General features: G+C 50.2%; 1 protein-coding gene across 1 annotated transcript in view; it reads right to left on the minus strand.

The window, feature by feature from the left end:
* Nucleotides 1-23,631, minus strand: part of ACAP1 (ArfGAP with coiled-coil, ankyrin repeat and PH domains 1) — a 38,820-nt gene extending 15,189 nt beyond the window's left edge. Inside the window, exons 1-11 of the mRNA XM_063138644.1 lie at nucleotides 23,445-23,631; nucleotides 18,049-18,106; nucleotides 15,987-16,106; nucleotides 14,492-14,545; nucleotides 12,797-12,855; nucleotides 11,223-11,406; nucleotides 10,984-11,028; nucleotides 7,454-7,549; nucleotides 4,612-4,686; nucleotides 3,883-3,992; nucleotides 2,607-2,658 (exon numbers count right to left, since the gene is read on the minus strand). Coding sequence (XP_062994714.1) covers nucleotides 2,607-2,658; nucleotides 3,883-3,992; nucleotides 4,612-4,686; nucleotides 7,454-7,549; nucleotides 10,984-11,028; nucleotides 11,223-11,406; nucleotides 12,797-12,855; nucleotides 14,492-14,545; nucleotides 15,987-16,106; nucleotides 18,049-18,106; nucleotides 23,445-23,497 — 906 coding nt within the window. The 5' untranslated portion in view covers nucleotides 23,498-23,631. The remainder of the gene's footprint in view (nucleotides 1-2,606; nucleotides 2,659-3,882; nucleotides 3,993-4,611; nucleotides 4,687-7,453; nucleotides 7,550-10,983; nucleotides 11,029-11,222; nucleotides 11,407-12,796; nucleotides 12,856-14,491; nucleotides 14,546-15,986; nucleotides 16,107-18,048; nucleotides 18,107-23,444) is intronic.
* Nucleotides 23,632-24,120: the final 489 nt, after the last annotated feature.

Consider the following 24,120-nt stretch of genomic DNA (forward strand, 5'->3'; position numbering starts at 1 on the left):
CAAAACCATCCCAGCGGTTGTAACCTTCCCTCATAGGGGAGATGCTCCCTGGATCATTTGAGTTGCCCTTTTCTGCATTTCTTCCAGCTCTACAGTATCTTCTTTTCTTTTTTTAGGTGTGGTGACCAGAACTGGCCTCAGTGTAGTACATGTTCACGGCGATCCATTCCTCATTCCACGCCGCAAGTCCAGGGAAAAGGAAAAGAAGAGCTAAGCTAGAGATACGGAAACATTTTCAGTCCACGGTCCGAATTTCGTGTCAGAGACGCTCTCGGGGACCATGGCCCAGTGGTGGGCGGGGCTGAAGGCAAGGGGGTGGAGCCAAAGCAAAAGGAGGTGGGCCGAGGGGGCGGGGCCAAAAATATCAGCATGCTTTTCGCTTAAAACTCTTAATGCCGGTAACTCAGCCTTAGGGGAGCATTTTAAGCTATCAGAAGAGGGGAATTTGGCGAAATCTAGAAAACCAAAGCATGGTGAGGTGGGGGTTGGGAACTACCTGATGACGTAGGGAAGGCACCTGGCCCTCTGTAAAGGACCCAGGATGAACCAGGTGCTGGTATTGACATTTAAAGCCCTAAATGGTTTGGGTACCTGCCCGGACCTTAAGATCATCTACAGGGGCCCTTCTCCGTGATCCCCTGCCAAAGGAAGTGAGGCAGGTGGCTACTAGGAGGAGGGCCTTCTCCGCTGTGGCACCCCGGTTGTGGAATGAGCTCCCCATAGAGGTCTGCCTGGCGCCTACACTGTACTCCTTTCGTCACCAGCTGAAGACCTTTTTATTCTCTCAGTATTTTAACACTTAATTTTAACTTAAATTTAAATTTTACTGTTTTAACTCTGTATTTTAATCTTATATCAATTTTGCTGCGTGGTTTTTATCCTGGTTGTGCTTTTTATACTGTATTTTGTATTTGTGCTTTTAACCTGTTGGTTGTTTTATTATGGTTTTAATTTTTGTGAACCGCCCAGAGAGCTTCGGCTATTGGGCGGTATAAAAATGTAATAAATAAATAAATATTGTGTTAGGCCCTCTGAAGAGTTTGTGGGGATGGACTCAGAGGAGGAGGAAGCAGAACCGGTGCAGACAGAGGCTAGTGTCACGGCTGCGGAACTGGGGCCAGCTGGGAGTGGGGCCAACTCAGAGAATGAAGTGGAAGCAGAGTCGAGTACCAGTGTGCCGGTAATTAAACCAGCAAGGAGTTTGGCCAATTCAGAAGACACAGAGGGAGAAGCAACAAACTTAACTTCTCGGCAGCATAGGGCAGAAAAGGCCCTGGCACAGGTCTTTGCGTATTTATGCTAAACGCCAGGTCAATAGGGAACACCTGTAGCTGCCAGGGAGGGGTATTTAGAAAGTAGGGAAGCAACAGAACTTTGCCAGAGATGAACTGAGCATCCTGGCGAAAGCTCTTGGTTCCTGTTTTGGATCTTGGTGGCCCTGTATCCTGGCTGAACTTCGGACTGGCTTGGAATTTGTGACCTGCTCGTACCCCTGGACGTCTGGACTGTTTTCTTGGACTCTCTCTGCCTCTCGTAAGCCTTTGACTCTCGGAACGGAACTGGACTCTGCCTCATGTTTAACAGTCTTGTACTCTGATATTAAAGAGTTAACTGTGTTGCTTCATAGCACAGCTGAAGACGAACTCCACTGTTTGTTTGCTGGGTTTGTGGCCGAATTCACGGACTTGACTGGGCACGCTGCCCATGTCTGTATTTCTGTTTAATTAGCTTGTCTATTGGCTGCTTTCCTGGGTACCTTGCACGTGTGCGCGTGTGTGGAGCGGGGCAGAAGGTCGTGAGTAAGCCTTCGAGGCTGATGAAGTCATGCCGTGGGGGCAGAGAAGGTGAAATGGCAGACAAAGAAGGCAGGTCAGCTAGATAGGATAGAATCATAGAATCGCAGAGTTGGAAGGGGCCTACAAGGCCATTGAGTCCAACCCCCTGCTCAATGCAGAAATATCCGCCCTAAAGCATCCCTGACAGGTGGTTGTCCAGCTGCCTCTTGAAGGCCTCTAGTGTGGGATATCCTCCTGATGTCTTGGGCTGCAAGTCCCATCACTCCCAGGCAGCACACACAGGATGGGAGTTAACCAACACATCTGGAGGGTATGTTGGGGGTCTGTGTTTCACCTGTGGAAACGAGATTTAGGGCACAACCCTACACACACCAAGAGGTGTAGGACAATTTTCTGTCCAAACATGCCAGAGATTCCAACCTGATTTATTTATTTTTCGCAAAATGATAAGCCTTCGCCTTCATTCCAAAAAGGATTTTTCTTTTTCCTCATTGTACTTTATTGCATTGGTTTTAGGTCTATAAAGTGACCTAGAAAGAATGCAGTAAAAAGTACAATAAAAACAAACAAACCTATAATGTCAAAACTAAACGTAAAAAAAGCAGCAGCTTTGAGAGGCATGAAACGGCTTCAGCCTACTAAAATACGGACACCCACAGGACTGGTGGTTAAAATGAATCGGAACGAATATTCCCCCCAGCTGCGCCTGGCCTGCTAGCGCACACACACACATACACACACACACACCACAAAAAGCCATGCCCCCCTCCCACAGGCACAAAAACAGGAGGGGGGAATTGAACCGCTCACCTTAGCCTTTTTCTGGTACACCAGTTGGTTGCTCTGGATAGAAAACCAGCGTCTGCGATTTAGGGGGAAATACACAGAAAATTTGAAGGAGGGAGGGGGGAGAATGGGGAGACAGTGCTGGGGGGCAGGAGGCTAGGGGTACAGTTTTCACACCCACCCACTCCCAAACGTGGGGTTGGGAGGATCAGATTCAAAGGGGAGCAGGAACTGTACGCCTCCAGGTAAAGGAAGCTTTGGCAGAGAAGGTGGTCGTCACTCTTTTATGGGAAAGAAGTTGAGCAACAGCTGTAACACGTAGAAGTTAAGTGGAGCCTCCCTCTAAGATACCAGTCTACCTCTACAATGCCAGATGCTGAAGACAAGCAAAAGGATAAGGGTTTCGCCTTCATCCCCAAAGGCCCCTGAGCAGCCACTGTGGGCAATAGGAAACAGGACTTAAATGGTCCGATCCAGTGAAGCAACTACTTGCATGCAAGAAGGATCTGACAGCCGGTGATGAATTTAGGAACAAGCCAAGTTAGCCATGGCTTAAGGCTTTATATTATGAGGGGCCTCTAAATATGTTGGAGATAACTAAAGTGTATTATAATTGAAATTGCTCTGGCTTAAATATATTGCATAATCTGGTGTGATTTACAGCAGAGTTGCATCATACAGAGAAAGCGCGGCAACACAGCATTTAGTATTGGAGGCGATAAGCACAGTCTAGGGCCAATTTAAAAGAAGTTCAAATCAACTTTATTAGTGCTTTTATAGCCATCTTCAAATGCTATCGAACACTGTTTAACTACAAGCACCCCTGGTACCCCTTCATTACCCTTCCTATTATAATGTAATACACTTCCCCCCCCCTTTATTTTTATGGCACGAGGCCTCTGAATGTTGGCATGGCTTAGGGCCTAGCATATCTTAATCCATCCCTGCTGACGGCCTTCTTGTACGCAAGACTGAGCAACTGCACAACTTCTCACTCAACAACTGCTCATCCTCGCGCCCTCCGTCCTTCAAGCTCAGGTGTGAACAACGTCTGGGAGTCCAGGGGCCAATTCTCCCCCTCCCCACACACCCGTCGGGCGCTGCACCTGTGCCGCCAAAATTCAGCACCATGACAGCAAAACAGGGCCGATTCTTCTGTAAAAACCAGCCCTTTTTCGCTGCCGCATTTTGAGCCGTGGCAGGGGCCAGCAGAAGGCTGGAAGGGGCCACCAGCGGGCCGTGTATTGCCCACCCCTGTTCTAGCTGGAGGGAATGGGGAACAGGAGGCCATGGAGCTCACCTGCTCCACGTCTTGAAGGCGTTGCTGGCACGCTTGAACAGGTATCCTTCCATCACCACCCCGCCTGGCTCCGCCCGGATTTCGGGAACCACGTCCTCTTGCGACAGGTCCTGAGGAAAGGGCGAATGGATGGCAGACCTGTTAGGACAATCTCAAAAAGTCCCACGAGAACAAGGCGACGGAGCCCCCAAAACTTTCAATTTTGCTCGAGCCTCACCCCTTGCTAATAATAATAATAATAATAATAATAATAATAATAATAATAATATATTTACTTATTTATTTATTACCCGCCTCTTCCTCTGGATCGAATATAAAAATACTATAAAATATATAGTATATTTTATATAAATATAAAAATACTATAAAATATATAAAACTGACTCACAACGTATAAAACTAATACATTATTAAAATAATAGCCAGACATTTTAAAATTTGACTGAGTAGGCCTGCCGGAAGAGATCAGTCTTTATAGCTTTCTTAAATGCTAAAAGACTGTTAAGTTGACGAATCTCCTCCAGCCGGCCATTCCACAGTCTGGGGGGCGACAGAAAAAAACAACCCTGTAGACAGCACCAGGCTCCCAGCTTCCTCAAGACCACCCTTCTTAGATGCTCCATCCGCCTCCAAGCTAGAATCCTCGCCCCCTTCCTGGGTCCCTCATATAAAGCATCCACCAGGCCTATCATCCACAACTCTGCCCCGTCCCCGCTTTGAACGCCCCACCTTCTGCTTGATCGCCGTGTGCCGCTGTTCCATTTCCCGTTTTTCTCGGGCCGACTCCAGCACCAACTGATGGAGCTGGAAATGAAAGAAGGGATGAGGCCGGACGCCTGGGTTCCTCCCAGAACAAAAAAGGGCAAGCCTCCCATCTCTCCAGTTGTTTTCCCCTACCCCACCCCTCAAAAATCTGCCTGACGTTTTCCCTGCCGACAGCCAGATTGGGAAGGGAAGCTGTTTCACAGCTTCTGCCCAGCGCCAGCCAAAACACGAATCGGGGTCACTTTACGGGGAAGTGTGTCGCTTCAAACAGGAAACGGCTGAGTGAGATTTGAACTCGGAAGTGCCGGTAGAGATGGCAAGCTTGTGGAGTTAACGGGGCTGGAGAAAGAGGAGGTGATTCCTCTGCCCTCGCTAAGGCAAAACTACGTCAAGGATTAACAGATGGCCGAGAAAAATATACCCCTCCCATATCCCCAGACACCCTGGGGTTTCCACTCGGGACAGCTTTTCCTTAGCCCAGGCGGGCCCAACCTGACGCCCTCCCAGATGTATTGGATCGCAATTCCCATTGTTGTCCCTACTGGCTGGAAAAGATGGAAGTTGCAGTCCAGCACATCTGGAGGGTGTCAGTTTGCGAAAGCTGACTTAGTCCATCATATGAAATTTTAGATTTGGATGATCTAAAATTTAGAAGGATCGGCAGCAAGGTTCCCTCCAGAGCCAGTTGGACTACAATTCTCATCACCCTGGCCATTGGACAACCAAGCAAAATGTTTAAAAATTGTCCAGCTGTTTAAATGCATTGACACAGTTGCAACTGTTTCAGGAAACCAGAATTTTGGGAAAGAGGGATCTTTTTTAACACAAAACGCAAAGGCACTCAAGGCCTGTCAGCACTATTGCAGACCCAGGTTGAAAAGACGTTGTCAGCACTGATCTCATCTGAACACGGTCCGTTTTATTGGCCTATGGTTCATGCTGCTGGAAGGAAGTCACTCATTTATTTACTTTTATTTTGATATTTCAGTATTGCAATTTAACATTTATATATCACCTTATTTCCTAAAAAGCCATAAAGCCGTGCAATGGTTTTAAACAATAAAACCTTAAAAACGATTTTAAAAACATTGGGGGGAAAGTAAAGCATTAAAACTATAAAATTTAATTTAACCTTGGAATGTGAAATGTGGGCTATTTTTTTATTTTATTTATTTTATTTTATTTATTACATTTTTATACCGCCCAATAGCCGAAGCTCTCTGGGCGGTTCACAAAAATTAAAATTGTATTTTTGATACAAAGTGGAAGGGGGAAAAACATTAAAGTTTCTCTTTCGTCACATAGAATCACAGAATAGCAGAGTTGGAAGGGGCCTACAAGGCCATCGAGTCCAACCCCCTGCTCAAGGCAGGAATCCACCCTAAAGCATCCCTGACAGATGGTTGTCCAGCTGCCTCTTGAAGGCCTCTAGTGTGGGAGAGCCCACAACCTCCCTAGGTCACTGGTTCCATTGTCGTACTGCTCTAACAGTCAGGAAGTTTTTCCTGATGTCCAGCTGGAATCTGGCTTCCTTTAACTTGAGCCCATTATTCCGTGTCCTGCACTCTGGGAGGATCGAGAAGAGATCCTGGCCCTCCTCTGGGTGACAACCTTTTAAGTATTTGAAGAGTGCTCTCATGTCTCCCCTCCATCTTCTCTTCTCCAGGATAAACATGCCCAGTTCTTTCAGTCTCTCTTCATAGGGCTTTGTTTCCAGACCCCTGATCATCCTGGTTGCCCTCCTCTGAACACGCTCCAGCTTGTCTGCGTCCTTCTTGAATTGTGGAGCCAGAACTGGACGCAATACTCTAGATGAGGCCTAACCAGGGCTGAATAGAGAGGAACCAGTACCACAAGCGATTTGGAAGTGATACTTCTATTAATGCAGCCCAAAATAGCATTTGCCTTTCTTGCAACCATATCGCACTGTTGGCTCATATTCAGCTTGCGATCTACAACAATTCCCAGATCCTTCTCGTTTGTAGTATTGCTGAGCCAAGTATCCCCCATCTTGTAACTGTGCCTTTGGTTTCTATTTCCTAGATGTAGAACTTGGCATTCATCCCTATTAAATTTCATCCTGTTGTTTTCAGCCCAGCACTCCAGCCTATTAAGATCACTTTGAAGTTTGTTTCTGTCTTCCAGGGTATTCGCTATCCCACCCAATTTTGTGTCATCTGCAAATTTGATCCAAATCATTCATAAAAATGTTGAAGAGCCCTGGACCCAGGACTGAGCCCAGTGCTCAGTCCTGGGCTATAGAGGAGGAAGTCAACACAGAGTGCTTTATGTGGGCCTACACGGGTGACAGGGCACTTTAATTGCCAGACTGGGTAACATTTATCTGCAATTCAAGCTATTAAGTCCATTCATCTCAGTGGCTGATCAGTTAAACTTGAAACTTGTCACTGTGAAGGAGTCCCTTGACAGGTGAAGGCGAGCCGAGCAAGAGGCAAAAGGGGCAGCACAGCCTGGGGTTTTTTGCTTCCGGTTAACTCTTCTACACAGCGCCAAATTTTTTATTTTATTTTTTCTAATTCAATCCATTCGCCTTCCTTCGAGTGCTTCTCATTTATGGTAAAAATCCAAGAACTGGGAAATGTAGCCATGGCTCCTCAGCCACTCTCGCTCCCCGCAAAGAACCAGAGAGTTGAGAATCAGAGAGTTGAAAGGGGACCCCTGAGATTATCCAGTCCAAACCCTAAATGCAGGCTCTGCCCCAAGAGACAACAGGAATCGCTCCCCCCCACACACACAATTCTTCCAGGGACAGACCCCCGATTTCAGAATAATTCTCCCAACTTACCTGAACCGCCAGGTCCTTGCGATACTGCTCCAGCTGTTTGGCCACTTGGAACCCCTGCTCAAGGAAGGAGGACTGGGCCTCCATGAATGCCAACATCTGGAAAGACAGAAACAGCTGCATCAAGAAAACAGCTGACAATTTTTTTATATATATATGGGGCGGGGGTAAGTTAAGGGTGTCTAGAAACTGCACTTTGGGAACAGGGATGCCTGAAGCTAAAGCAGGGGTGGATAACATGTGGCCCTCCAGTTGTTTTGGACTACAGCTCCCATTATCCTTCACCATCGAGTCTGCTGGCTAGGGCAGATGGGAGCTGTAGGCCAAAAGATCTGGGGGGCCACAAGTTACCCAGCCCTGAGTTAAAGCCTTGGATTGTGGGCAATGGCTGTTGGTAAAGGGGAAAAAACCTCTGGACATGCTCAGATACACCCTTCTTTCTCAGGCTCCCGGTCTGAGCAAAAGCATTGAAAACAGATTGAGGGTAAAACTAGGACAGGCAACAGAGGTTTTCTGCTACACTCATGACATGGAAAAGGACAACCTTCCCAACCTGGAGCCCTCCAGGTGTGTTGGACTACAACTCCCAGCATCCCCCAGCCAGATGCTGGGAGTTGTAGTCCAACACATCTGCAGAACGCCAAGTTGGGAAGGATTGGGATAGGCTAACTTCAAAACTAACCCCATATACCCACATTCACCCGAGACCCCACATCAAACGTCTGTTACAAGCAGTGACCCCTACGGTACAAACCCTCCTGACTGTACGCAAGGAAAGTTTCCCCTCCTTTCTGTACCTCCACCCCATCCTGCACAAACATAGCCGAACCAATTCACTTCCACGTTGATCCTGAAAGCGTGCAGAGGCACACCTCTGACCCCACGCCTCCTCCCACGATCTAAACTAACAGGGCCATCTGTTCTGCAAAAGGAAACCCGGCTCCTTCTAACTGCAAAACCAGTGCCCTCGTGCCGATCGAAAGGGAGACCCGGAGAAAAACAAGACGGAAGGATCAGGAAGCCCAGGGGAGCTCCCACGCTTTTGTTTTAAACCTCCGGAAAGTTTTAAACCTCCGGAAAGGGGTCAAGCCCTGTCCCCCACCATGCAGAAAAGCCCAGAGAACAACGAAGATTAGGGCTGTGCACGGACCCCCCGATCTGCTTCGGATCCCGATCCGCAACTTTCGATCGGGTCCGCTCCGCTCCACGCCGATCCGCCAGTGGTCCGCTTCACTTCGCTGCAGAGCTCCGGATCCGAATTGGAGCTCCGCTGCGGCAGCAGCGGCAGGGCCAGGTAAACCCCTTCCTTCTTCCCCCCTTACCTGCGTCCGTCCACAGTCCGGCGGCTGCTTCAACTGAGCCTGAGGACTCAAACAGGAAGACCAGGCTGCTTGGTCTTGGACCTGGTCTTCCGGTTTGAGTCCTCAGGCTCAGATGAAGCTGCTGCCGGACCACAGACGGACGCAGGTAAGACCCCCTCCCCCTTGCCCCCTTACCTGGCTCTGCCGATGTCGCCACACGGGTGGTGGCGGCAGAGCCAGGTAACCTCCCCCCGCGCACACCACTTACCTGGGCCGTCGTGGGCTGTCACCAGCTTCACTAGAGCCCACGGCTTAACCTGGAACTGTAGGCCCTGGGGCCTACACTTCCGGGTTGAGCCGTGGGCTCTAGTGAAGCCGGCGGACCAGGTAAGATCCCCCTCCCCCCTTACCTGGCTCTGCCGCTGTCGCTGCACGGGCGGCGGCGCCACCAGGTAAGACCCCGTTACCTTTTTTGCGGAGCTCTGGATCGAGGCGAAGGATCCGCCTTCATCTCGATCCGCTCCGCGACTCTCCACTGCCCCCCCTATCCTCTTCGCCTCCGCCTTAAAGGGAGGCAAAGCACCCCGATCTGCTTCTGCTTCTCTGATCCTAAGAGAAGCGGAGCACAGCCCTAATGAAGATCAGTTAGAAAAGAAAAACCGGGGGCGGGGGGGGAGAGGCAGAAAGTGGAAGTGAAGATGTTTTGGATGACAACTCATCCCTGACCACTGGCCATGCTGGCTGGGGCTGATGGGAATTGCAGTCCAAATCATTCGGAGGGAAACAGGTTGCCTGTCACATCCTGGGTGATGCAGGAGCACTTCTGTTCAGGGGTGGGGTTATACTGCAACTTTTCGTTGCAGCCCCAACACATTGAAAATAGTTAAACAAAACTCAACCATTATTCCGGAGGTGTACACCAGCCTCCCCCAACCTCTTGCCTTCCAGGAGTGTTGGACTTCACCCAATGCTTCTTTTATCAATATGTTTTGGCAATACCCAACAGTATACCTCCTTTCGGGAGGAGGTTATAATATACAGATAAACTTTATATTGGACCGCTCTTTAACACTGAATGACGTACGTGTCCTCCTCAATTATTTACTGGTTTCGTGGAAGTGAGCGTATGGTCAGTGCAAATGGATTTTCCAAGCCCTTTTGACTGCCAAAAGACTGATATTACAACACTGGAGGGCAAACTTTCACCTCCTATAATGCAAGGCACTGAAGGCCTAACAGTGCTATCAACATTTGAACAGGGGTACACAGGCACCACTCGCAAATGGGTAAATATATGGATATCTGGTCTGCTTTTCTTGATGCTTCTGTCTTTTTACATCACAAGCTGAATATGAGCCAACAGAATATGGCTGCAAGAAAAGCAAATGCTATTTTGGGCTGCATTAATAGAAGTATAGTTTCCAAATCACGTGAGGTGCTGGTTCCTCTCTATTTGGCCCTGGTTAGGCCTCATCTAGTGTCCAGTTCTGGGCTCCACAATTCAAGAAGGACGCAGACAAGCTGGAGCGTGTTCAGAGGAGGGCAACCAGGATGATCAGGGGTCTGGAAACAAAGCCCTATGAAGAGAGACTGAAAGAACTGGGCATGTTTAGCCTGGAGAAGAGAAGATGGAGGGGAGATATGATAGCACTCTTCAAGGACTTGAAAGGTTGCCACACAGAGGAGGGCCAGGATCTCTTCTCGATCCTCCCAGAGTGCAGGACACGGAATAACGGGCTCAAGTTAAAGGAAGCCAGATTCCAGCTGGACATCAGGAAAAACTTCCTGACTGTTAGAGCAGTACGACAATGGAATCAGTGACCTAGGGAGGTGGTGGGCTCTCCCACACTAGAGGCCTTCAAGAGGCAGCTGGACAACCATCTGTCAGGGATGCTTTAGGGTGGATTCCTGCATTGAGCAGGGGGTTGGACTTGATGGCCTTTAGGCCCCTTCCAACTCTGCTATTCTATGATTCTATGAAAAGGTTTTTGTATTTAATGGAATTCTGATAGTTCTTACGTGTGTAATTTTTGGGGGTTTTGTGTTTGTTTTGTTTTGTTTTGTTAAAATCACAGTAAAAAAATTAATTAAAAAAAGAAGTATTGGACTACAAATCCCAGCATCCGCCTCTGCTGGTTGAGTCATGCTGGGAGATGTGTTGAGGCTCCATCTGGAAGGCCCCAAGTTTGCAAAGGTGGAGACGCGCACAGCCGTGAACTGGAATCTACTCACGAACTTCAGTATCTCAAACTTCTTCTTCGACTGGATCACGTTGATCTGTAAGAAGGAAAGACACCGGATCCCGTGAGGGTCTGTATTCCTCTGGTTCTCGGCCACCGCAACGTTGTTCCCGCTCCCCCAACACCAGCCAAAGGGGCCCTTCTCGTTTCCCCCAAATCAGACCACAGGGGATTCCCCTGGCTCGCACCCAGCTTTTGGACCGGAGGAATCTTCTATTCCGCCTCACCCACCTGGAGCACGTAGTCAAGGGCCCGGGCCCGGAACGTGGTGCGCGCCACCTTCAGGGCCACCATCGCCTCCTCGGCCTCGTGGTGACGCCGGCGGGGCACCTCGGCGTTGTGGTGCAAGGCGCTGGCCAGGCTTTCGCTGCCCCGCTCAAATTCCTTCCGGGACTCCTTGAAATGCTTCATGTCTCTAAAGCAGAGGGGAGGGAGGAGGGGAGGTTGAGCCCCCAAAACGCCCGGAGCTGGCGCAGCACCACATCCACACTGGGTCAGCCCACAGAAGCGTGTCAAGCAGACTTCACCCAACCCAATGCCCCTCAGGTGGTTCATAGAATCATAGAATCATAGAAAAGCAGAGTTGGAAGAGGCCTACAAGGCCATCGAGTCCAACCCCCTGCTCAATGCAGGAATCCTCCCTAAAACATCCCTGACAGAGGGTTGTCCAGCTGCCTCTTGAAGGCCTCTAGTGTGGGAGAGCCCACAACCTCCCTAGGTCACTGGTTCCACTGTCGTACTGCTCTAACAGTCAGGAAGTTTTTCCTGATGTCCAGCCGGAATCTGGCTTCCTTTAACTTGAGCCCGTTATTCTGTGTCCTGCACTCTGGGAGGATCGAGAAGAGATCCTGGCCCTCCTCTGGGTGACAACCTTTTAAGTCTTTGAAGAGTGCTATCATGTCTCCCCTCAATCTTCTCTTCTCCAGGCTAAACATGCCCAGTTCTTTCTCCCTCTTCATAGAGCTTTGTTTCCAGACCCCTGATCATCCTGGTTGCCCTCCTCTGGACACGCTCCAGCTTGTCTGCGTCCTTCTTGAATTGTGGAGCCCAGAACTGGACGCAATACTCTAGATGAGGCCTAACCAGAGCCAAATAGAGAGGAACCAGTACCTCACGTGATTTGGAAGCTATACTTCTATTAATGGACTACAGCTCCCAGCATCCCCCAGCCTGCAGGTTTGGGGGAACCTTTTGCAGAGAAACGCACACTGTGTGGGAGGGAGAGAAAAATCAAAAATTCACCTATACCCTGATAGGATCTCAAGTGGCAGTGACTGACCAGGGGAGGCAGCTTGGGGCCGCGGCGGAGAGCTCAGAGGAAACGTTGACCCAGCATGGGCCCATGGCGTAACGTCCACACTCAACACCGCAGTGGTGCCACATTTGGGATGTGGCACCATGACGCCGGCAAGCACCAAATCCAACTTCAAACGCCAAGCATAGGCATGCGCAAGGGGTGTGCCCAGGCACACCCTAATGTCTGAAGCAATAAGTGGCAAATTGAAGGAGCCATTGAGTAGGGTTCCATAGGAGGTTCCAAACACAATGTGAACAGTCCTCCAACTGCCCTCTGGCTGCTGAGTAAGGCATCAGCGCTTACAGTGTTTAAGAAATTAATGAATAAAAATAATGTCCTTTATGACTGATGCTCAAAAAATGTTCGCCTTTAAAAAATAATAATCCCTGGATGCACAACCTAATGAAATGTGCTGTGCACGTGTATTATGCCTAGAATCCCCCGGAAGGATCCAGGAAAGACCCTGCCCCCCTTTTGCCCGCCTGCCCCCATCGTAACACAGACTTACTCTTTCACCAGAGTCTGCAGCTGATGCTTCAGGGACTGTTGCGTCACATCCAGAAATTCCTGCAGCAAAGAGATGGGAGTGAAGCGGTGGACAAGAGCTAAAGGTGAGTCTTCCAGCAGGCAACGAAATAAGGGCAAAATAAAATAAGCGCTTTTCCTGTGAGTTTGGGGGGTCTCTCATCGAAGAGGAAGAAGCAGGAGCCCTTGATTGAGACAGGCAGATCTGATCCACGGGGCGCAATTCAGGAGGAAAGGTCTCCTGCACACGAATTCTCCCTGCTGAATTGTGCCCCCAATTAGCTGAAAGAAACCCAAACGAATGGGTGTAGAATCTTATTCAGATTCTACACCAGCTTCCTTCAGCCTGGCACTCTCCAGATGTTTTAGACTACAACTCCCAGCATTCCTGACTGGGGCTGATGGGAGTTGAAGTCCAGAACATCCGGAAGGGAACCGGTTGGGGAAGATTGTGCTTGTCTGAACGGCAGGCGAGGGGAATGTCTTTTGGCCCACGGGCTGGGGCATCATCTCGAGAACTCTTGGGGACCGCATACCGACAGAGAACGTGGACACCCCACTTTCTCACATCCCATTCACACAGACATGCAGACTCCCTTCACACACATACATACAAACAAACACACACACATACACACCTTTTCCAGACCTCCCTTTCTCTGTTGATCCAATGCAAATCAGCTGGCAGAAGGGGACATTTTTCCTGCTAAGCGCTGAGAAAGGCAGCCTCTTTCAGCACTGAGCAAGAAAAAGCTCTTCTCTCAGATCAGGTTGCCTGGAGAGAAAGGGCAAAACTCAGGGAAGAAGCTGGTGGGTGGATGGGGAACAGAGGTTCCCCATGCCTGCTGTAAGTGCTACAGAAAGGCAATGCCCTGCGGGAAGAGGGGAGTAGGCTATTTCGATATCCACAGAATCATAGAAAAGCAGAGTTGGAAGGGGCCTACAAGGCCATTGAGTCCAACCCCCTGCTCCATACAGGAATCCACCCTAAAGCATCCCTGACAGGTGTTTGTCCAGCTGCCTCTTGAAGGCCTCTAGTGTGGGAGAGCCCACAACCTCCCTAGGTCACTGGTTCCATTGTCGTACTGCTCTAACAGTCAGGAAGTTTTTCCTGATGTCCAGCTGGAATCTGGCTTCCTTTAACTTGAGCCCGTTATTCCGTGTCCTGCACTCTGGGAGGATCGAGAAGAGATCCTGGCCCTCCTCTGGGTGACAACCTTTCAAGTATTTGAAAAGTGCTCTCATGTTTCCCCTCAATCTTCTCTTCTCCAGGCTAAACAGGCCCAGTTCTTTCAGTCTCTCTTCATGGGGCTTTGTTTCCAGACCCCTGATCGTCCTGGTTGCCCTCCTCTGAACACGCTCCAGCTTGTCTGCGTCCTTCTTGAAGTGTGGAGCCCAGAACTGGACACAATACTCTAGATGAGGCCTAACCAGGGCCGAATAGAGAGGAACCAGTACCTCACGTGATCCCAAAGAATTTGAGGCCCCACCTGGGGTCCATCCCTGGGAATGAATGTGAGCAGGTGACTTCCCTACGGATTTCATCACGCCTCTCCCTGGGGGATCCTACCCTCTCAGCCTGTGTCCCCCTTAGGGAATGACAGAGCAGTTGAGCATCTCTGGAGAAGCAGGAAGACACAGAAGGAGGCTGATAGGAAGGACAGAGGCTGTCACTCACCTCTTGGCCGTCAATCATTTTGTTCAAGCTCGTGGAAAATTTTTCTAGGCACTCCTGCGAAGCAGGAAGGAAGGAAGGAAGGAAGGAAGAGAAAAAGCCTGTGAGGCAACGATCAACACATACAGTTGGATAAAAAACCTTTATCCTGATTCAAGGCAACAGAATTAAACCTGAATTCTCACTCTGCTGGTGCATTCTAACTCAGCAGCCTCTCACCCCACTCTCTCTTTCTCTGAAAACTTTGATAAATGTGAAAGGCAACCTGCACATGCTCAGAGGCATAATGTTACTTCACCTGTACCAGCGAAAAAAGGTTCCAGGGAGAAGAAATGGCTCCTAGCAAGCCTTGCTCCCAGTTTTTGCCCTCAGATATTAATAACAATAATAAAAACAACAGATGGTGAACTGTAATGATGAAATTTAACATGAAGTTTTAAAATATCAGTAGCATTAACTTTTATACACCTTTTAATGTAAATTCTTCGTGTCTTTTATTTTAATTCTTTGTATTCACATGAACTTCTACATATTTGCGGGCACCTTCTAATGAAAACCTTTTTAGTGTTTTTTGTATCTTGCTTCTTTGCATTGTAGAGTTTTTGTGTGCTTACCTGTATTGCGTCTGTAAAGTTGATGTGACCATGATGGTTGAAACAACAAATAAACATAGAACAGAAAAACAACAACAGCAGTAGCAATTGTTTGAAGGAACGCCTCCTCCCATATGTACCTACCCGGACCTTAAGATCATCTACAGGGGCCCTTCTCCGTGAGCCCCTGCCAAAGGAAGTGAGGCAGGTGGCTACTAGGAGCAGGGCTTTCTCCGCTGTGGCACCCCGGTTGTGGAATGAGCTCCCCAGAGAGTTCCGCCTGGCGCCTACACTGTACTCCTTTCGTCGCCAGCTGAAGACCTTTTTATTCACTCAGTATTTTAACACTTAATTTTAACTTAAATTTAAATTATACTGTTTTAACTCTGTATTTTAACCTTATATCAATTTTGCTGCGTGGTTTTATCCTGGTTGTGCTTTTTATATTGTATTTTGTATTTGTATTTTTAACTTGTTGGTTGTTTTATGATGGTTTTAATTTTTGTGAACCGCCCAGAGAGCTTCGGCTATTGGGCGGTATAAAAATGTAATAAATAAATAAATAAATAAATAAATTGTTTAGTTGCACCTGGCGAAGTCCTAATCACTAAGGTGACACACTAAGGGCGAAAGGTGTGTCCTTCCGACTGTAAACATTGCTGCTCATTGCTCTGGCCTCCGTGACACGGCCAAACCTGTCTTTCAAGCCCAGCTGCCAGCCTGAAGGACCAGCTAAGGCACAGAAGCAGCAAAGAGAGCCACAGCGCTCAGGATCACAAACATCACACACACATACACACACACACACTGCCCTGTGCAGCACCCAAATTAGGCGCCTGGCCTGCTCCTTCCCGCCGGCTTCTCCTTCCTTCCAGACTCCGCCGTCCTTTCCGGAGCAAACTTACAGCCATCATGTTGTCCCCCGGAGAATTCTGGGAGAGTTCCTGGATCCCGGACACAAAGTTCTTGCTGTGAGTGCAATACTGGCGCCCCGATTCCAGCATGGTGGTGCAGAGCTTCAGCAGCTGGTCGATGGAGAGGGAAATGAAAGGGGAGGTGAAGCAGAAGAGCCTAGCAGAGGCAAAAGCCACCCACCCCCCATCCCACCCCACAGCCCCCGGCCGAACGGGAAAATTGCCCATCACCTTCCTGACTTTTCAAACTCAACTCCTAATTCACAGGGTCTCCCTTTATCCCTGGAAGTGCCTCTCCAAACCCCTGGGGTGGGGGACCCTCCCTGACTTAGTTCTACGGGCTCACCTACACCAAGCTGGATATTCCACTATGAAAATGTTATGAAAGCGGTATATAAAAGGCAGGAGCCACACCAAGCAGGATATAGCAGCATGAAAGCGGAATACGGCATGTGTCCATGGACCCCAACCGTTGTCAGTGCACTTCAATACCGCTATAAAGCCGTCGTGTGGCTCCTGCCTTTTATATACCGCTTTCATAGTGGAATATCCAACTTGGTGTAGATGAGTCCTACGGTTTCTATGAAGGCTCCATTTGAAATGGAGCCTGAGTATATTTCCCCCCAAATGTAAATAAATAAATCAGCGTATTACATTTTATCCTAACCTTCCTCCGAGGAACTCAGTGTGGTATGTATGCATGGGAGTGTCATCCACCTGCACCATCTTATCCACACAACACCCCTATAAGGTAGATCAGGCTGAGAGACTGACTGACTGACTGAGCAAAAGGTCCACCCAGCAGCAAACTTCACAGCAGCGTGGGGAGTTTTCCAATCTGATACAATAATCACTGCACAACACTGGCTCTCAGCTTAATCCTACCTCACAGGGTCGTTGTGAGGAAAACAAGAGGCGTGAACAGAGAATCACATGCGCTGCTCTGATTTCCTTGGAGGAAGAAAATAAGAATAAATGTAGACTCTTCCATGGTCTAGCCCAACCTTCAATCAGTCTCCTCCATGTCGCATTTTGGACAGCAGGCCCGCCCTCTTGCACTTGGCAAAGCGGTTGGCACGTTGATGGTATAATAAGAACAGAGCTTTAAAGGCCTACAGTACACGATCTGGGACCCAAATAGCTCAAAGAATGTCTTCTTCCAATGTCTACTTCAGGTGACATGCTAAGCCATGGTTCGGCCGCTCACCCTTTTGCAGCAAATGGTTCCTGGGCGTGTTTAAACGGTGGTTATGTAGCCACCATGGTTAGGAATGGCCCACATAACATGCTAAGCCATAATAGCTCAAAATGCTTAACCACTGTGGTTTAGCGTGTCGCCTGAACAGGGTCGTTGTGATTCCGCCCCAGACCCCGGACAGGTTCTACAATCATCTACCAGGAATGGAGCCTTTTCTTGGCAAGCAAAGTAGCGCTTTGCAATGCCTTCTGCAACAGAGTTCAGCATCTCTTCAAGCAAATTGGGCAGCACGGTTACTAACAGGGAGTGGCCAACGAGACCACATCACGCCAGTCCTTTTCCAGCTTCATTGGCTGCCAGTCCAGGTCCGGGCCCGATTCAAAGTGCTGGTATTAACATTTAAAGTCCTAAACTGCTTGGGGCCAGGCTATCTGAAAGAACACCTCCTCCCTTATGTACCTGCCCGGACCCTAAGGTCGTCATCAGGGGTCCTTCTCCGCGAACCCCTGCCAAAGGAAGTGAGGCAGGTGGCTACCAGGAGGAGCAGGGCCTTCTCTGCTGTGGCACCCCGGCTGTGGAATGAGCTCCCTAAGGACGTTCGCTTGGCACCTACGTTATATGCGTTACGTTATATGTCAGGGATGCTTTAGGGTGGATTCCTTCATTGAGCAGGGGGTTGGACTCAATGGCCTTGTAGGCCCCTTCCAACTCTTGTGAACCGCCCAGAGAGCTCCGGCTATTGGGCGGTATAGAAATGTAATAAATAAATAAATAAATAAATAAATTGCTGGGAGGCAGCAAGGCCCAAGGCTTCGTCACAAAGCTGACCGTCCGCTCCCCCAAGTCACCCCTCACCTTTTCCAGCTGGGTCTCCAAGACAGAAACATCTGTTTCCACCGTCTCAATGGCAGCCCTAAGATCAGGAGGGGAGCAAGCAGGAAGCAAAAGTGATTAGCAGAAGTTGAGTTTCAGCAGACGGCAAGTTGGGATCTAATACGTGCAGCCCGGGTTCAAGGTCTGCCTCTGCTATAGACTCAGCACACGACTTTAGGGTAGCAATACCCTCTGCCTCAATTCCTCCCCCCCCCCCCACTTGCAGAAGGCAGGGAGGCATTAACAACCAACCTCTCAGGACTGGTTTGTAGATGAACACCATTGCAAAGTGACTTTGAAGTGTTCCGGAAGCATTTAGCACCTGCAGGCTCAACACAGAACAACCAAGTTTTTTGGGTGTGTGTGTGTTGAATCAGTCTTTTACCTCCTCCCCAAATCTGTGGTAGGCAACCAGGTGCCCTCCAAATGCTTTGGACTACAATTCCCATAACGCTTAGCCATTGGCTGTTCTGGCCGTGTCTCATGGGAGATGTAGTCCAAACCTTCTGGTCCCCTATCGCTCTGCTAGGTGAACAAGGGCTGCTCAGAGCGGATCCAATTCAGCTTGTTACCACAGGGTCGCACCTGCTGAATGACACAGCCAATCAAAGTGAGGGGCAATGCAGGCAGGGCTGGTGGCACTGCCAGGCAGGGTCACAGGGAGCACTATATATCTGGCCTAGCACTGAGATAGGGTGACCCTATGAAAAGGAGGACAGGGCTCCTGTTTCTTTAACAGTTGCATTGAAAAGGGAATTTTAGCAGTTGTCATTTGTATATATGGGGAACCTGGTGAAATTCCCTCTTCATCACCGCAGTTAAAGCTGCAGGAGCTATACTAGAGTGACCAGATTTAAAGAGGGCAGGGCTCCTGCAGCTTTAATTGGTGTGATGAAGAGAGAATTTCACCAGGTTCTCCATACATTAGGGTGACCCTATGAAAAGGAGGACAGGGCTCCTGTTTCTTTAACAGCTGCACAGAAAAGGGGATTTCAGCAGGTGTCATTTGTATATATGGAGAACCTGGTGAAATTCCCCTCTTCATCACCACAGTTAAAGCTGCAGGAGCTATACTAGAGTGACCAGATTTAAAAGAGGGCAGGGCATCTGCAGCTTGAACTGTGGTGAGGAAGAGCAAATTTCACCAGGTTCTCCATATATATACAAATGACACCTTCTGAAATTCCCTTTTCAATACAACTGTTAAAGATACAGGAGCCCTGTCCTCCTTTTCATAGGGTCACCCTAATTGAGAGCAACACTAGGCAGCTGGATCTAATTACCCATAACTCCCCTGACCTAGCCCCACACTGGAGCATTGTGGGGAATTTAAAGGGCAACTAGGCCTAGCTGCCCATGACAGCAAGGTAAGCCATTAACAGAGGAAGCCCACCAGAGTACAATTTGGCCAAGGCCTCTTCCAACCAGCCCTTTTATTGCCTGGGGACAGAAGCGAGATCTTCAATGGCGTGGCAAAGGGAGACCAGGATGGATGCATAGGGCAACTAGCTGTTGATGATGGAGCGGCACCAGGTTGGGGAAAGCTGTCTTAGCGGAACCAGGAACCGAGCTGAGAAGGTGGGCAACATTTCACCAAGGCCTGCCTGTCTTTCCACCCCGCCTCCCTCCGCCTGCACTCTTGCGGTCTCCTTGCAGCTTCCTGCCTCTTCTGGGTCTGCAACCACTTCCCGTCAGTTGCTTGGAAACCTCCCCACGACAGCCTGGTTTGAAGAACGGCTGCTTTCCTTGCGATGTACGCAAACCTGAGAAGAGGCATTTGTAAAATCACGAAAGGACGGCATACAAATCCCACCCGGGCGGTGCAGGAGCACACAACCACTGGAAACAGCTGGGAATAAAACACCCTACAGGAAAGCGTCCTCATTCCCTAATTCTGCCTTGCTCCAGGCTCTTACTTTAGTTACCTCTGTCACTACCTCCAGGCTAGGTGACGTAGAGGCCTTAGGCCTTATTTATTTATTTATTTATTTATTTATTTATTACATTTTTATACTGCCCAATAGCCGAAGCTCTTGGGAATGGAATAATGGCTCCCTTCTCTAGAGGGTACCAGTCCTGGCTCTTTCTCAATATGTCCACCAATGCAGAGGCAATTTAAGGTGGCCACCACACGGACATCCCCCATAATGCACTGGGACCGTAGCTCAGACTCGAGAGAGAGAAGTTGTTCAGACCAGGAAGGAAATGTCACAAAACCACAGAAGCCGGGAGAAAAACCACAAGAGCGGAGAAGAAGCCGGCCAAACGCCACGCCAGATTCAACGATGCTGCAGGAGGACACACCCCAAAGAAGCGAGGCGGGGGGGGGGAGGCCAACCCACCCACCCTTCTTTGCTGGGAGGGGGAAAAGACTCAACGCCGCTCGCGGGCCTCTCCAGAGTCGGAAAGATGGGCTAGAACTTCAGCAAGTGGAAATCAATGACTCCCGGAAACCAAGTGTCATTCATTTTCCGACAGGCGGCTGGGAGAGGCTACAGAATGGAAAACATTCAAGCATATTTTCTCTGGATTAAAAAGTAGACCAAGGAGAGAGAGAGAGAGAGAGAGAGAGAGAGAGAGAGAGAGAGAGAGAGAGAGAGAGACTGGATAACAACCTGAGAAGTGCTGTGCTGGATCAGACCAGACCCATCTAATCCAGCAAGTAGGATGTCAGCACAACAGCACCCTCCTGCCCATGTTCCCCATCAACTGACATATAGAGGTTTTTACTGGAGGCAATTTATAGCCATCGTGACTAGCAACCGTTGACAGCCTTATCCTCCATTAGACCTGTCCCCTAACGCAGGGGTGGGCAGTAAGGAGAGCTCCATAAGTTTGGACTTCAATTCCCAGCGTTCCTGACCCCTGCCCATGCTGGAAGGGGCTTCTGGGAGCTGGAGTTCAAAAAAGACCGGTAGATCCACCTGCCGCCCACCCCTGCCCAAACGTCTAATTCATGAGGGTTGCTTGTGATCAGGTGTGGGCAGTGAATAGTGGAACTGGCTGGGTTAGAAGAAGGGGGAAGGAGGCCGGAGGGAAGCAGTCCAGCATCTCCGAGTGAGTCCGCTTTGTGGGGACGACGCACGTTCTTCCCCAGCTGAGAAGTGTGTCGTTGTGAAAAGATAAGCAGGGCCCAGCCAAAAGGCCTTGGAAGTGCTTGGATGAGTCCACTGTGAGTTCCAAGACGCACAGCTGCTGTGAGCAGGATTTGTACTCAGCACCGTCCTCGACGAGGGTGCAGGAGATCCATGGGGGTAAACAGCATGATTGACTCACTGCCCCCCCCCTCAAGACCCTGCTGCCCCACATGAGAGTGACCCACAGCGTGACCCACAGCGCTGCAAGCAGGCTGCCCCAACCAGGCGTGTGCAAAACGGCACAGACACAGGGATGTTCTACAGGCAGCGAAATCTGGCCACCACACACCTCTCTCCACTGCCCGGGCGGGTTTTTCCAGCCCTGTTTGCCCCATTAATGCCTCCGAGTTTTCCTCCAGTTATCACTTCCTGCACTCGCCACTCCGGCTACATGAAGAAAGTGTGAGGTCTGAACACACAAGCGCATGACGTGAGGGTGCACACACCGGAAACGCCTGCAGGCAGATGAGGAGCAAGGCCGTCTCCCTGCTACAGCCGGGGAAGGACAGCGAAGAAAGAATACCCTCAAACGTGCACACTGTGGGACCCCCTCCATTACAGGACACAGCTTTGCTTGGGTGGGGGCAGGGGGGAGTCATAAACAGGGTTGCCATCTTATCAGGCAGGGAAATATGCCTGGCGTGCTCCTGGGTCTTTAACAGCACCTCGTCAGGCAGCAATGAGCAGGTTAAGCCTTTTGTGGCACAGAGAAGAACGTTTAGCACTCATTGCTTCACATCGGACTTCTGGCAGAGGCACAGGAGCAGGGATGGTTTAAAAAGTTGGCAACTCTACTCTCAGCTCACCCGCTTTCACACGGCCATCTCCAGGCATTCCATTAAATGGATACTGTTGTTTTTATACTATTGTTTTTATGTTGCTGATGGTTTTGAAATTTTGTATACTTTTTTAATGTTCACTGTTTTTAACTTTTGTAAACTGCCCAGAGAGCTTCAGCTATGGGGGGGGGGGGGGTATATAAATGTAATAAATAAATAAACCACCCCATGCTAAGCCCTTCTCCCGCTTTGAGCCAAACTTTTATTGCCTGTCATCGGGAGCAAGGCGAGAAGGGAGGGCAAAGACACACACCCCGAAAAAGAGAGAAAAGCACCCCCACCCCAACGAGAGCCATCACCTCCTGCCTCTATGCAATCCGTTCTCCCTGCAAAAGGCCAGGAGGTGAAGGATTCCCCTCCCCCAGGAGAGAAAAGGGGATCCACTCCATACTTTGCTCCATTATTATTTATTTATTTATATAGCACCATCCGTGTACATGGTGCTGTACTGAGTAAAACAATAAAATAGCAAGACCCTGCCGCATAGGCTTACATTCTAACAGAATCATAATAAAACAATAAGAAGGGGAAGAGAATGCACCAAACCGGCACAGGGGAGAGTAAAACGTAACAGTATAAAGGTAAGATCAAAATCAAGTTTTAAAAGCTTTAGAAAAAAAGAAAAGTTTTTAGCTGAGCTTTAAAAACTGCGACTGAACTTGGAGTTCGCAAATGTTCTGGAAGAGTGTTCCAGGCGTAAGGGGCAGCGGAAGAAAATGGACAAAGCCGAGCAAGGGAAGTGGAGACCCTTAGGCAGGTGAGAAACATGGCATCTGAGGAGGGGGGGCAATAGGGTGAGATGAGAGGGGAAAGTTAGGAAGGAGCTAGATTGTGAAAGGTCAACAGGAGAAGTTTATATTTCTCCCATCATCTCTAAAACTCACGACTATTCAAGCCCCATCACTGTTTTAACTCCCCTACTCTCACCACTAGACACCACTTCCTCCCTTTTGCCAGGAGCAAAGCGGCGGCGGGGGGGGGGGGTTTCCAAGCTCCTGACACCGCACGCACACGCACGCACACACACACACCCAAAAAACCCGTCTTCGTTTCGGAAACAGGCCCTGGGCGTTCTCCGGCAGGCTCTAGTGCAAAACTTCTCCCCTCAAGCGTCGGGGATGGGGCAGGAGCAGAGAGAAGCTCGAGGGTCCAGGGCGGCCGAGGCGCGGACAGCGAGCGAGCCGGGGATGCGCGCAGCGCCTCGCGCCTGCTGGTTGCGCCGGAGAGGGCGCCAAGCACCAGCCCGCCCGCCTGCCTGCCGGCAAGCAGCTGAGGCCGGGTGGCGGCGGGAAGGGCCGCCTGCCGCCGCCTGGCACCGGCCGCGGCGATGCGTAAAAGCGCACGGCGTGGCCAGCGCGCGCGGCGAGCCGGAGGGCCGCGGGGCGAGGCCGCCGGGACCCACCTGAAGCGGGGCGAGTCTTTGAGGCACTCCTCGAAGTCCACCTTGACGGTCATCTTGCCAGCCCGACTGGCGGCGGCGGCGTTTCTCCGGGGCGCTCCGGAGCAGCGGCGAGGGCGCAGCGCGGGCCGGCGGCACCTGGACCAAACTTGGGAGCAGCTGCGGAGAGACCCGAGCAGCCAGGGGCGCGCGGCGCAAGGAGGCACCGCCGGCAGCGGCTCGCGCTCCGCCCCGGGGCGGGGGGCGGGGTGGCCGGCGGCAACGCCCGGCGGCGGCGGAGGAGCCATCCTCGCCCCGCCCTGGAGAGGGCGGCAGCGGCACCAGCAGCAGCGGCCGGGCGACGAGCCCGGGACGCGGCGCGCCAGAAGTCGGCCGCACAGCGCCGCCTCCAGGAGCCGGGCGCACCGCGGAAGGGCTCAGTCGGCCCCGCAGGCATTCCCCAAGCTTTATGGGAAGCAGGGCGCGGGCGAGACGCGCTCCGCTTTCAAGGCGCAGCGCCGGGAGGATCGGGCCGGGGCTTCCTTTAGCCTGCCTGGAAAGAGAGACTGAACAGGGCCGGTGCCACGCGCCAGGCTATTTTGCGCCCCAGGCAAGGCGAGGTACTTTAAAAAAAAAAAAAAACCAAAAAATGCCAACTTTGATTTTTAAGAACATATGTTTCCTGGAAAAAATAAGAAGC

The sequence above is a fragment of the Elgaria multicarinata genome, chromosome 11 (genome assembly GCF_023053635.1).
Source record: "Elgaria multicarinata webbii isolate HBS135686 ecotype San Diego chromosome 11, rElgMul1.1.pri, whole genome shotgun sequence".
Classification (NCBI taxonomy): Eukaryota; Metazoa; Chordata; class Lepidosauria; order Squamata; family Anguidae; genus Elgaria; species Elgaria multicarinata.